We start from the raw sequence: 11,831 nt of genomic DNA, 5'->3' as shown, positions 1-11,831 counted from the left end.
AAATATACAGAATTTCTGTGATCAAATTTGTTTGAGGGTGTTGTATAGTACATAAAATATTTCAGCACTGTGTAGTAAAGTGTACATTTTCAGAAATGTATTTTGTATGTTTTTGTTACATTAAAGTAGACATTTTGTTGTTGTTGATGTTGATACTGTATGCTGCTCGACTGGACTGACATAAAATCCAGCAATTATGTTGTAAATATTTTATATTTTATGACATTTAACTAAAATTTAGTTTAAGTTTCCAGCTCCAGTAACACTCCTGTAACACTCCTGTAACACTGCACCCCCCCCCTCCATGAACTTATCATGTCATGTAAATATGAAAAAGGACTTAAACTCACCAAAGAGACAAACCATGTTTACCAGCATCCATATTTTTTTATTGTCTACATATTTCTACTCTTGCCATTGCACTTTGTGGACCAAATCATATTGACTTTATTTTATACACCATTATTGTACATGATGAAATGCATTCATTGCAGTGTGATGTCAGATTTGTTAACTTATTACTGTACATGAACACATTGGACTTACTGATTTTATGATAAACTTTTAGTTGAACCACCCATGTTGCCTTACACAAACAAAAGAAAATGCTTTTTTTTGTGTGTGTGTGTGTGTGTGTGTCTGTGTGTGAAAAGGAAGCTAATGTCTCTGTAAATCATGTATCATTGTGTTACATGCACATGTGAAAGCGAAAATATTGATTTTGATTAAAACTATACTCTTAATTTTTCTCTTTGACTTTTCATGTTAAAAAGGTCTTGTATTTCCAAGAGAGCTCGTAAACAACGGTGATCTGTGTTGACAGAGTACATGACGCATCACATTCAGTCAGTTACAGTTGACAATCTGGCATTAGTTGCAGATTGCACTAATGGGATCTGTTTAGTTAAATAATTTGCTTTTGCATCCCCCATATCTCCAAGCACTGTATGAAATAAATATAACAGTCATATAATTATTCTTAGTATATAGTACACTACTGCAGCTTCACTGGCACTGTGGCAAGTAATTATCTTACTTGTAAATATAGTTCTTAGTGATCGAAGTGTCCTGAGAGTGCCTGCTCAGTTATGTAATATGAATGTAGATGCAGTTGCAGTGGAGCAGAAACTATAGCCTAAGCCCTTAGGTCATTATGAGTTATACATCCTGAAAAACAATTAGCCCAGACTCTGATGTAGCCTAATAAAAGGCTTGTTGTGACAATTAATGCTTTTGAAGGTTGACAAAAGCATGAAAGGCACACAGTGCAAAAGGATGTTCTGGAGTGAACCAGCGCCAGAGGCAAGCAGCACATATGCACGCCATTTAGGATCGTCTGTCCTTAGCTCCTCTGTGTGGATACTAAACTGCATTTCACCAGTCATTACCTATCTACCATTCTACATATCAGAAAGTATGAGACCCCTTTGTTATGTTGCAACTTAAAATCTAAATGTTAAAATTGCTTAAATTAATGTTTTCCACGCAATAATGACAAAGCAAAATCAGGAGTTAAGAAATGTTTGCAAATGTATAAAGACAAACCCCTGAAAGATCACATTGACCTTAATATTTAGACCCTGAACTCAGTACTTTGAAGTACCTTCAGCAGCAATAACTGTGGTGTTCATGAGCAGTGTTGCCACATTGGGCTGGTTTCCGCTGCTGGTTACTTCTAATTAAGCTGTGCAGGGAAAAGAGTTGAGCTGGCAGATGAAATATGGGCTGCTTTTATCATAATTTAGCATGGAATTGAAATACTTGAAAGAAAAAATTTACTCAAACAAGCATGGAAGTCCTTTGAAGGTTAAAAACACAGATGCAATATTCAGTATTTTTGACTGATATAATGGGAAATTCGAACTATGAAAATTTTTGTATTTGATTGTATGACTTCACCCTTTTTGGGTTGTGATCGCCTATTTATCTAGCAAATTTATGTTTGGTTCTTTGATGCAGATATGAGGCTTTGCATGCTCAGGTGTTTTTGTGCATGTCACGGTTTTACAGCTATGCTTTTGGTTGCTTTTTATTGAAATGGCAAGGTTTTAAGTTGTGATTGTGCTGTAAACTGGCAATCTGATCTAGCAACACAGTTCTTGAGAATGACACAAAAAGCTTTGCATTTTTCTCCGCAGATCCTCTCAAGCTCTTAACCCGCTTTTCACCCAAATCCTCACCTGCATCTCATTCCCTCATTAGGCCCTCAGTGTCAGTTTCACTCTCTCTACCAGATGGTTTAGCATCGCATAGCTTTCCAGCATTGTGATTACCAGATTTGCCTCACCTGCCTGTTTGGACTTTTTGCCTGAGCTTTGGATTCCCCTGCCTGTCCCTGGTCATAATTATTTGCCTGATGCTTAGTTTTGAACCTTGTCAGTCTTTGGAATGAATAAAGCTCTACTTTATTACGTGGGTTCAAGTTTGCCATTTGCCTCAATTACATTGTGTCTCCTGAGATGTTCAATAATAATTTAAGTCTGGTCTCTGGTTGGGACACTAATTCACAGAGTTGTCCAACTCCTACGATGTATTTGCTGTGTGCTTAAGTTCATAGAAGTATTGGAAGGTGAACCATTGGCCAGTTTGAGGTAGGGAGCACTTCGGACCAGGTTTTCAATAATCACTTTCCCTTAACATTGACCACTTCCCCAGTCCATGCCACTGAAAAACACACAGCCCAATAGCAACAGGCGGCCAGCTCCAAGAAGAGTACTGATTATTTCAAAATCATAAAAAAAATGAAAAAAGGTTCCCACTGTGCTTTTGGGAACTTTAAATGAAAGAAATATTTTTGAAGCCTTCCCCGGATCTGTGCAACGACACAATCCTGTCTCCGAGCTCAGCAGAAACTTGTTTTTTGGTCTGATTAGATTTGTAAGCTGTGAGACCTTAAACAGACAGGTGTGGGCCATTCCAAATCATGTCCCATCAATTGAATTTATCACAGGTGGACTCCAATCAAGGTGTAGAAATGTCTCGAAGGTGATCAAGAGAAATGAGATGCACCTGGTCTAAGTCTATAGCAAATTATTTTTGATCAATTTGCCAAAAATCTCAGATCCTCTTTTTGTTTTGTAATTATGTGGTATTGAGTGTAGATTGATGAGAGTATGAACTCCATTTTTTTAGCATAAGGATGCAACACAACAAAATGTGAAACATTCTGAATAATACTGTATCTGAATGCACTATCTTGTAGAGGAGCCAGCATGCAGAGCCATATGCAGGATCTCAGAAATACTGTTCCAGCACCATTTTTTGATGGTATTATTTCTCTAAATCAATTGGGAAGTAATACAAGTTTAGAGCTTGACCCAAAGACGGAAAGTCAACTTAAAGGAAATGCAATAGGTGGAGTTTTCCTTTAATTGCTAATTACTTTCTTGTGACTAAATTGAAAAGTAAGTTTAAGCTTCTATTGTGCAGTTCAATTGCAGCACCACAACCTTTAAATTAACAATAGTAACAATAGAGATTAAATGTGAAGGTTGAGTGATACAAACGATCACATCCTGATTAATATTTTTTTACATTACAATATTATAAAGGACCCTCTTTTAACCATAACATTATAGGACCAAGATTACAATTAAGACCAAGATTACAATTAAGTTTTCTTCCCCTCATTGGTTACATCAAAACAACCAAGAAGCACCTGTTGCCAACCAATCATTCACTAATGGGAAAACATAATTGAATTGACAAATTAATAATTAGGTTTAGGTTAAGGCTGTGACACTGAAGCTGAATGTCAGAGGAATGCAAGTAGAATAATATACTATGGTTCAAACCTTTGGCTTATAAAATACACAGTGAATGCTGAATATATATGTATAATTCATTACATTAATCAGGGGAGTCAAATAAGAACATGTTATTTCAGCCTTGGGGAGCTGAAGTTGAGCACAGCTAGAGTGCACTTTAACAAGAACAGCATTGCTCACATGAGAGAAATGATTCCATTATGATACCATAGGTTCAGTGAATTAATCTGGCTGTGCAGTTAAGTCGAAATTCCCCAGCAATTTAAACCGGTGCTGTCCTGGAGGTCCAGTGGGAAATTTAGCTATGCACAAATAATGGCAAGATGTAGAGCCCAGCGCTCAGGCTGGAAGAGGGAAAATTGACCGACCAAGATTATGTGGTTTGATTTTGGTCAGCAGACCGTAGAAGGAGGAGTGTTTAAATTTGAAGGTCGTATCTAATTAAAAAAGTTTGGGTGAATTTATTCCCAAATTAGTCTCTGAACAAGCTGATGGGCTACTCATTACAACTCCTTACAATGTTTAAGCCCACAGAGCCCACTTATTTCTAAATATTATATAAGCCCCAATGTTTCCAATTATACAAAATATATCTGAATACCAGGGATACGTTTAGGCCATGATGCATAAGACATCTAGAATGTATTTCTTTGAAGTGTAAATGTTATAAACTGTAACTTCAAGCTAATATGTAATTCTTAGTGGTAGACAATAGTTGTTTTTTTCCACTTTAAGCTACTGAGAGGGGAATAAAGAGGAATACTTCAGTGGCTAGTTGTCTTTCGACACAAGGAAAACAACTTACCAAGCAGTTTTGTTGCCTAAATACCAGACGGTCTAACACATGAACAGTGATCGCTCGTGTTGCTGGACATTGGCTGGAAAACATAACAAAATAACTTCCACGATATCATAGGAACTGTAGTATGAGGATACTTTGAACTGTGTGAGAAAGGGACAAAAGAAATGGCCAAAAACAGCAGCTGGTGTGTCTATGCGGCCGCATTAAGCAGAGCTCCAGAGAGGTGACACTCTTACAGGAAGGCGTACAAATGAGAGCGCGTATAAATAGCATGACACTTTTAAGGGCATTTTTCAGGACATTTAAAAAAAACATTCTGATTGTGAGTTATTGATTATTGACGTTTTTTGCTACTTCTAATAAGGCTTGTGAGCGGTGATGATGGTATCATTTGGTATCTCTGTGTTGTCATCGATAAAGAGCCTTAGTAGTTGAAAGTTAGTAGTGAAAAAGGTGATACATGGCTGGGAGGCTGCATGCCTGACCCGTGGTATTACAAATCCCACTATAGCAAAGGCATGACTCGCCATACTCTGCCTCTGATTGTCTTACCCTATCCAATCTTACTCCTTAACCTAAACGTAACCAATCCAACCAATGAGGGTAAAGATTACTAGTATCAGAGGCAGAGTAGGTCGGGTTATTCTTGCCATTGCAGGATTCGTAAATTAGCTGCCTGGCCTCAGTGACACTGGTGGCTGACTGCTATCATTCAGACTGCAGAATACATGAATATTTACCAGGGCAATAAGTCACATCTGACCTTAGCACTCAACGACCAACAGCCATTGTCTTTACGACCTTAATTTATGTGTTGTCACTTGTTAGATTGTCAAAACGAGGAAAAATATCAGCTTCAATCTGTGAGGAGCTACGTTAACATTAGTGACGGTTGAGTCCAGTTATTGTTGTTTGTTTATTTCATTATTGAAGCTGTAACTTACTGAATCAAAACCAATATTATGTATCAGCTATCATTGGAATGACTCACACACACACACACACACACACACACACACACACACACACACACACACACACACACACATTATCCATCTCTCTCACACATTATGTGTTGGTGCCCCCACTTTATGGTTGGAGGTTGGTGTGATCCCATCTAGCGCGACTTTTAGTCATAAAATTAAACTGCAGTCACAAGTGATTGTTGATGGCTATTTGTATGCAAATTAAGCGTGGCTGATGTTTGTGCAGGTTGGACGGGCCCAAGGTTAAGTGAGTGGTGATTGTACTTGTTGGAGTGGGGGAAGGCCTTCAAAAAGTAATAGGAGCCCTTTTTACTTGGTGCATATAGCCACCTAAATGACATGCGAAAAGCAAAAAAACACACACACTCTGGAAATCATACATGTTCAAAATGTAAATGTTCACTGACAGTTTCAGGGGCTGTGAGAGCAGCAACCAGGTCTGGCCAAGCAGTTCAACAATGCATATTTAAAAAAGGTTGCATATCTTATTTATCAGTGATTTAATGCACCGTCCGGCGAGCATGTGAAGTTATCAAAATCAAACATACCCACGATTTTGCATCACCAACTCTTGATGCATGGTGAATACAACTGCTAGGTGACTTCTGCGTTCACTTAGGAACTTTTACCTTCAGTTAGGTGTGTGAGACCTACTGCTGTTTGTGACTGTTAATCAGTGTCATTGTTGTGACTGCAAAAAAGTATAAAGTATGACTATTACTTGAGTATAATATTCTAGTACTCTTTCCAACCGTACTACCAGGCTAGCCTACAGCATAGAAACTGATGTTTTATGATACAAATGGTGCACGAAACACCAAACTACTGTGGACAAAAAGTTCATGCAGTGTAACAGCACAAAATGAATCATACTTAATTCTGTGAGTAGGTTGTGTTATTTCACATTAATTAAACGTGGGTTTGAAAGAAGGACAGAAATAGAAAGAGTTATTCAACCACCAGAAGTCAGTGAATGTGTGTTTTGCATTTTTTGAGGGGAAGAGCACCTGTCAGTTTTGTTAATTATGGGTCTTCATTTAACGTGTGAATGTGACTGTGACTGTGGCGTTGATTGGATCAAATGGAAATTTGAATTTAAATGAAGTTCCATTTTGGGGCACAGTGGGATGGGCGAGTTGGGACAAGTTGACTTTAGAGGTTTATAATGCTTTAAATCTGTAGTGGAGGAGGGGGAAACAACAATCAAGCTTTCAGGGTTAATTTAGCAAAGGAATGGCAAGTTGTTTTTTTCCCACAATGTGTACTGAAGATGAAATAATCTTTACAACAGTTCCCCCTGCTGGCTAAATAAGTGAATTACAACGTATTTTTTCCTTCAGAGGGTTCCATTAATTCAATCTCTATACTGATATATACATATTGTTTTATCTTTCATCTCTGGATGGTTTTTATGCACTAATAATTTATGTTTTGCCATATTTTTCGGTGGTTCTTGAACTTGGAATCTTTATCTGTCTTTATTACACAAATATGTTATGTCCATGTTGAACTGTCGGTGGGATTTCTACACTATTTTTACACTGAATAAGGACAATTAGACATTTGAGACCCCAATTCGAACGTTTTGTCTAAAGCCTATATGTTATGTCTTGTCACAAAAAATAACATATATGTGTATGTGTTACTGCATTTCACCTTGAAGTAGTATCTAAAGAACATAATTTATTGGGGATAAATACATGAATCAATATTTCCTTGTTTCCCCCATTTAATTTAAGCTTTAATGAAGCATAATCTTTATTTTGCCCATTTCTTTTCATTTTTATTTTTCAGCGAGGAGATGTCGAAAATATGTCTATTATACACTTGGTGGAAAGATATGTGAGAAAATAAATTCATTCAAGAAAAAGTTTTAGTTTCTGACCAAAGTCGGCTGTCAGAGTTTTTTAGCACCAATATGCATTTTTCATATTAGACATTTTGACTCATACTGTAATGGGGAAAAGTTGCGGTGAAATTGATAACATAAACAGTCGCTCAGCCTCATTCCCATTATGTGCCCTGTAGGCTTTTCCAGAGGGACAGCATGCAAAATACCAGAGACTCTCCTAATTGGATTGCATCATTAATGCTGTTTAATACACCTGTGCTTTTCCGTCTCTGACATGTCAAAGTGTCTGCTGTGAAAAAGGTATTTCGTGCACGCTGGCTCACTGTCACTCCCACTGATACACCTGAATAGAGCAGAGCCATTGTAAGTGTTATTGGTAACACCTGTCCTTTTTTCTATAACGACAAGTCAAAATGTCTGCTATGCCTGACAAAGGTCCATGATGGGTTGATAATGAACTCAGTGCTGACAGCGTGCTGGAGTTCCTAATGAAATTAACTATGTATAATTCTCAATTTGTTGAGCAGTCTTGAATTGTAGTTTTGAAAAGAGAACACCATCATCATTTATTTATTTATTTATTTAGCATGATCTACAACATGAACAGAGGTAAGGTGCAATTTGTGCACAGCATCAACACAGTCGGCCTTAGAAAAACAAGGTGAAATATTGATGAGTTATAGATCCATCTGTAATGCATGGAAATAAACAATATACAAGATCTTCTGTGGTGAAGAGCAAACAAACTCATTACTCACTCATATGGATTTCATGCAGAGAGATGTAGCACCAGAATGACAATGAGGTTGAAATACACTTGTTCTGTTTATTTTTAAGATGCCATAATGTGTTTCACAAAAGCTTCATAATTTATGCATCCATTAGTATCCTCCTGGTTTTGCATGAGCTGCTCCACTTCGTCCTCTCTCATCTTCTCACCTGTGGTCCATAAGGAGGAAACAAGAGGACTGTCAGCACAGTATGCATCCTAATATACGGCTTTAAAGAATCTGTTTGCGGTAAAAACTGTTCAACTCACCCAGTGTTGCCAGAACGTGCCTGAGCTCAGCACCCATGACTGTGCCGTTCCCCTCCTTGTCAAATACCCTCAGACCCTCCACAAAGTCCTCATATGTTCCACATTCCTTGGCCCTGCAAATGTGTTGGTGTATGGGCAGAAACTGGTCAAAGTCAAGCATCTTGGTCTGCATTTCTGTGGGGGGAAAAAAGGGGGGTTTTACCAAAGAAAAGAAAAACTGTTCAGGCTTCAGTCATGACCAATGCTGAACTTTATTTAAACCTTTCTCTTTTTTCCACATAGGCTGCCTGTGAACCCAGAGTTTTGCGGTGCATGCAACCCACCTTCAGGCTTGGGTTTTCCGAGGACATACATGAGCTCTTTATTGGTAGGATTCTTGCCCAAAGCCCTGATCAGATCACCACACTGCACATAAGTGATTTTCATTTCACTGGCTGGTGTCCTGTCAAACAGCTGAAAAGAATCCTTGAAGTCTGTGAAAAACAACATCAACAAAAAGGTTAATCTATTCAGTTCATTGTCATCCAAGAGTGCATGCAGAAGCTTTGACGAGAGGCCTTGAAAACGCTTCAAAGTAATGATGTATAAAAGCATCCCTCAGATAAAAGGGTCCTCTGCTAAAGAAAATGCCAGCAATTGTCAAATCCTCAGGTGTCACGCTCTGCCTTGATTGGCATGTGCCTTCATCTCCTTTCAAAGAGATCTACTTGGAAATGTTTACTTTAAAATAATCCCCCTCATCAGCTGTTGCTGGACATTTCTCTCACACTAATGGACAACTTGATCCCCACAAACCACAATCCTTTTATAAATAGCGGACAGTCCAACCTTACCCTCAATTTGCTCTGGGGTGAATTCCAGCTGGAAAGAGACGAAGCAAATAAAGCAGTTAGATCCCGCTCATCATTCAGGAATTAGTGCAGTTCACAAGGCGAGTGAGTGGGAGGGATTTACAGCAGGGGAAATTCATTAGAGATTAAAAAAACAGAGAACAAACTTTTAATCGTTGTCCCTAGCCATTGCCTCCACCTTTATCATGCCAATCCAGCAGATCGAGTTACAGGTCTGATCATATGTCATTGTTTATCAGTGACCTTGGGTCGGACAACCCCTCCCCAACAGCATGTCTGCTACTGTCAGCCTCATTTGAGTTTATTTTTAGTCGCAATATGTGTCAAGGAATGTTTGATACTGTAAACACAAACAGGATATAAACTACAATCTAAACCAGGTGCAGAAATCTAAATCTGATGATGAGTCTCGTTTGCAGTTTTGAAGCACTACATTTTAACATGTGCTGCTGATTCATCCACCACTTGTCGATAGAAACATGAAGGTGGTTCAAAATTTGAACAGAAACTTTATTTTTACGGTATAACAGGCTTTTTAATACTAACTCGATTGGGATGCGTCATAATGTAGGTTCTATTGTACAATATATTTTGCAATACAGTATATAGTTATTTAGTAATACAGTCTTTTAAAGCAGAGAAAACGACAATCTGTATAACATTTAAGTTATAAGTCTTAAAATAAATCCCTGTTATGAACACCCATGACAAATGCTGACTATTTAAACAATATATTCTGGCCTCCCACCGTATATGTCTGGATCTCTACAAACATCCATGAAGCTTTGTAAAAATGTTATCCAAGCACTTATCTAAGCAAGTTTAAAGACGGAAGGGTGATGGATGTAATTATCTATATTTTTCTTCCTCCTGGTTTTTCCACCCCTTTGCCCTCAGAGGAATGGTGCGGGTGGTCCGCTATTCACAGACATAATGAAAATCATATTTTGTGGCTTTAACCGCGCCTCCTCATTGTAACATGGCGACTCCCTCCACCACGAAAACATTTATCCATTGAGAAGGGGCCAAGTCAGCAGAAGATCTTTCCATGATGTCTGGTATCAGCGAGTTTGACTCTGATCCTCCCCCATTTTTTTAAATGTATAACACAATTTATTATGCATGTTTGAAGTGCAAAAAAGACATTAAATAATTATAAATATTAAATTGCCAGCATAATCATATCATAGCCCATTCAAATGGCTGTAAAGTCCTTGTGTGCTTGCACTGCCAAGGTTGGATCACATGGGGTCTCTGGTGCTCTTTTCCTTTTCAGGGAAAGAATATGTGACCATTTTCTAGGAAGTTTCTTTATTAGTAACAATCCTAAGATAAATAGAAATGCTTCTTTGATAACAATAACAATTTTTTTTACATTTTAAGTTTCTTTTCAAGTGTGATTAATCACTGGCCATTTAAAAGAAGATTAAAATGCATTGCTTGTTATTGCTGTTTTTCTTTTGTTTTACCGTCACTGTTGCAGGGTCAAACACCGGGGTCTTAGGGCGCTCGGGCTCTGGGGGTTTGGGGGGTGCTGCAGGTTTCGGCTCTTCCTTCTTCTTTGGGGCCATCGCAAGAAGCTCTCAGGAGGCAGCTCGGAGGACTGACACAGCACAATGCGGTCAGGTCCCTTTATCTGTTATCCACAGGTGTCATCTCCTCCACCACCACCCCCCTACAGTACAATAACCAACCACACTGCCAACAATAGGGGGAGGACTATAAAAGGATATGTCTTTGTGCTTCTATTTAAGACAAAGGTTGTTGTTGTGGGTGTCCATCATCAGCATACAGATGATGGAAAACAATATTAGCTGAAATCCCATGACGGGGACCTTGTTTTAATCAGGCTATTTCCATCAATATGAGTGAGACCTTTATGTAACCCCCTTTGTCTTGGACTGTTGAACGTGTTCAGTGAAGTGTGGCAGTTATTAGCGAGAAGGGGGACGAAGACAATCATCACTGAACACGATGGTGGCGAAGTTGTCTAAATTACAATGCCACAATGCTGTCTGATGGGAAGTGGGAGCTGCAATTCACAGCAATTATCCTTGATTATTATTACAAAATTGCAGCCAATGACACAGCAGTATTCACTGTGCAAGTGCTGCGCCAGGACACATGTATGTGATGAGCATTTGTCTGGTCTGATCAGAGGGATTTGCGGAGATTTAAACTCAAATCTGGCGGCCCCAAAAATAGGATTCATAGAACCGTCTGATCTTGGACTTTTCGAGTGTCGTTTCTGTATCTGTGAACAAGCCTCTCTAAAGCTGAGTGCCAACAACATAGAAGTCAAGAAAGTAATCTAAGATGACACTAAGTGCCACTCTGAGAAGCTGCCATTCACACTTGAGTGGAGACAAGCTTTGTAGACAAAGTGACAGCCAGGGTGGAGTATTTGATGTTTGCATCTTTATGAAACAAAGACGTAAGATGTTCATTCAAAGCCCTTCTTAACGACCTTTTCTTTCCAATGACATTTGTTACACTGCTTCCTCACTGTATATCCACCTATAGAACTACTGTAT

At 38.6% G+C, this 11,831-nt stretch overlaps 1 protein-coding gene across 1 annotated transcript; it reads right to left on the bottom strand.

Moving 5' to 3' along the window:
- Positions 1–8,140: 8,140 nt before the first annotated feature.
- On the bottom strand, positions 8,141–10,868 carry myl13 (myosin, light chain 13). Its single transcript, XM_054624805.1, has 5 exons — positions 10,767–10,868; positions 9,280–9,307; positions 8,770–8,919; positions 8,447–8,620; positions 8,141–8,346 (listed from the first exon to the last, which is right to left on the bottom strand). The coding sequence occupies exons 1-5, from the start codon at positions 10,866–10,868 to the stop codon at positions 8,240–8,242; spliced, it is 561 nt and encodes a 186-aa protein (XP_054480780.1). The 3' UTR covers positions 8,141–8,239.
- Between the last annotated feature and the right edge of the window lie 963 nt (positions 10,869–11,831).

Source organism: Anoplopoma fimbria, chromosome 3 (genome assembly GCF_027596085.1).
Source record: "Anoplopoma fimbria isolate UVic2021 breed Golden Eagle Sablefish chromosome 3, Afim_UVic_2022, whole genome shotgun sequence".
NCBI lineage: Eukaryota > Metazoa > Chordata > Actinopteri > Perciformes > Anoplopomatidae > Anoplopoma > Anoplopoma fimbria.
The sequence above is the reverse complement of the archived record's forward strand: the minus strand, read 5'-3'. Positions and strand labels throughout refer to the sequence as shown.

Bases quoted from the DNA above. Each gene is read 5' to 3' on its own strand.
- myl13 (XM_054624805.1), bottom strand. From the start codon at position 10,868: ATGGCCCCAAAGAAGAAGGAAGAGCCGAAACCTGCAGCACCCCCCAAA. The intron at 8,621-8,769 runs GTGGGTTGCATG...TTCCCCCCACAG, and splicing joins CGGAAAACCCAAGCCTGAAG to AAATGCAGACCAAGATGCTT. The intron at 8,347-8,446 runs GTGAGTTGAACA...TATGGACCACAG, and splicing joins GCACGTTCTGGCAACACTGG to GTGAGAAGATGAGAGAGGAC.